Genomic DNA, 2,500 nt, shown 5'->3' on the forward strand with positions numbered 1-2,500 from the left:
CATAGCCATGGCTTGGTTATTATCCTGTTCGACATTGCATGGTGATAGATAGGTTTGGGAGATAAAGGACCAATTCGATTCAGCTTGAGAGAAGAAGATTAACTGGGATGCTGTGTCACCGTGAGACAGCAGACCTTTAACCAATAAACAATAAAGGTTTTCGAATACGAAAGAGTTTCCGGACAACAGAAAAATATTTCAGTCAACAGGAAATGGACACAACAAAGCCGTTTTCATTCAGGTTTTTAAAAAGTTCTTTAACAACAGCCTTCCCTTACTTTAGAATCGAAAGTTTTATTTACCCCCCCCCCCCCCCCTTAAAAAAAGTAAATATAAATAAATAAATGAAACTAGATAAATAAATCAATCAATATGAATAAATAAACGACCGCATGATATCACAAGCGACGAGAAGCGACGCAGAGCAGAGGCGTCCGCGCGGCCAGCAGCAGGAGGGGAGCAGAGTCGGGTCCAAGAAGCCGTTTTCGCTGTAGGGAAGCCAAAGCCGTGTTCACAGAGGCAGCGGCGGCGGCGGCGACCTGGCTTTAAAATGCAGATTGTAAAGCCATACTTGATAGTGTTGTTTTTTTTTTAATTGTTTTTACACTCACACACATATACACAAACACACACACATACAAAAACAAACACACACATACAAACACAAATACAAACACACACACACCGACACGCACACACACACACACACACACACACACACACACACACACACACACACACACACAAACCCAACAATCCAAACACTCACCTAAACAAGCTCAGACATTCCACCACAAACATTTAGACACAAACACACACATCACCCGGGGCAGAACGGGGCTATTCAACTGCCGTCTGTTCAACAGGTGGCGTGGCAGCGTGTTCAAGTTAATATGGCCGGACCTGATCGTCTACCTGGTACTCTACGGTATGGTGTCCCTCGTCTACAGGTTCGCCCTCAGTGAGGAACAGAAGAGGTGAGGCACAAGCAGTGCTGGTGTCATAAGGTGTCATGACTGGTCCTTGTACTTTCATGTATATACAGATATATATGTGTGTGTATGTGTGTGTGTGTGTGTGTGTGTGTGTGTGTGTGTGTGTGTGTGTGTGTGTGTGTGTGTGTGGATAAATAAATAAATAAATGAATATACATATATATACATATATATATATATATATATATATATATATATATAAAACCCCTTGGTATGAGAATAAACTGGTAGAGGGTTCCTGATCCTGAGGGGAATGGAGCCTCCTCTCAGCCACTAACGCTCCCATGTCCACTTCGACCCAGAGTGGAGCACCTGTCAGGATAAATAGAAATAAGGACAGAGGGGACTCTTGAGCCTCGGCTGGCAACCCTTCTATAGAAACACTGGCAGGGAAGGCAACGGGAAACCACCCTGACTGATCTTTCCTTTGTTTATATGGCATAAATGGGCCTCGTCCCGTGGGAAAGACTGGGCATGTTAAGCGTATTAAGAGCACTTGAAGAAGAATGTGTATATATATATATATATATATATATATATATATGTATGCATATATATATATGTATATATACATATATACATATATACATATATATATATATATATATATATATATTATATACATACGTATATATATATATATATATATATATATATATATTATATATGAATATGTAATGAAGGAGGGGTATGTGTGTGTGTCAGAAAGAGAGATAGAAAGGAAGAGAGGAAGAGAAGAAGAAGAAGAAGAAGAGAGAGAGAGAGGTGAGGGAGAGAGAGAGAGAGAGAGAGAGAGAGAGAGACAGAGGGAGAGAGAGAGAGAGAGAAAGCGAGAGAGAGAGATAATGAGAGAGGGAGACAGAGAAGAGAAAAAACAGAAAGGAAGAGAGAGAGAGAGAGAGAGAGAGCGAGAGTGAGTGAGAGATCAGAGGAAGAGCGACAGAGCAAAGAGAAAACAAACAGAGAGCGAATGTGTCTGCAACAGAAAAACGAGACTGAAACCGAGAGCCAAAGAAAACGAGAACGAGAGTGAGAGCCAAATAAAACGAGATCGAGGATGAAAACGAAAGAAAACGAGAACGAATCTGAGAGCCAAATAAAACGAGATCGAGGATGAAAACGAAAGAAAACGAGAACGAATCTGAGAGCGAAAGAAAACGAGATCGAGGATGAAAACGAAAGAAAACGAGAACGAATCTGAGAGCCAAATAAAACGAGATCGAGGATAAAAATGAAAGAAAACGAAAACGAGTCTGAGAGTGAAAGAAAACGAGATTGAGGATGAAAACGAAAGAAAACGAGATCGAGGAGGAAAACGAAAGAAAACGAGAACGAATCTGAGAGCCAAAGAAAACAAGAACGAATCTGAGACCGAATGAAAACGAGAACGAGGTTGACACCGCGGGCTGAGAGGTGGGCGTACCCGATGATGCACGACACGCTCTTCCTGCCTCCCCGCGGGCGTAAATCAAGATGGGATCTTTAAGCCGAGGCTGACAGACGAG

At 41.8% G+C, this 2,500-nt stretch overlaps 1 protein-coding gene across 1 annotated transcript in view; it reads left to right on the forward strand.

Moving 5' to 3' along the window:
• LOC125026781 (bestrophin-1-like) overlaps positions 1–2,500 on the forward strand; it is a 30,002-nt gene that overhangs the window by 10,485 nt on the left and 17,017 nt on the right. The window contains exon 4 of the mRNA XM_047615380.1: positions 834–977. Coding sequence (XP_047471336.1) covers positions 834–977 — 144 coding nt within the window. The remainder of the gene's footprint in view (positions 1–833; positions 978–2,500) is intronic.

This window comes from Penaeus chinensis, chromosome 7, assembly GCF_019202785.1.
Source record: "Penaeus chinensis breed Huanghai No. 1 chromosome 7, ASM1920278v2, whole genome shotgun sequence".
Lineage (NCBI taxonomy): Eukaryota > Metazoa > Arthropoda > Malacostraca > Decapoda > Penaeidae > Penaeus > Penaeus chinensis.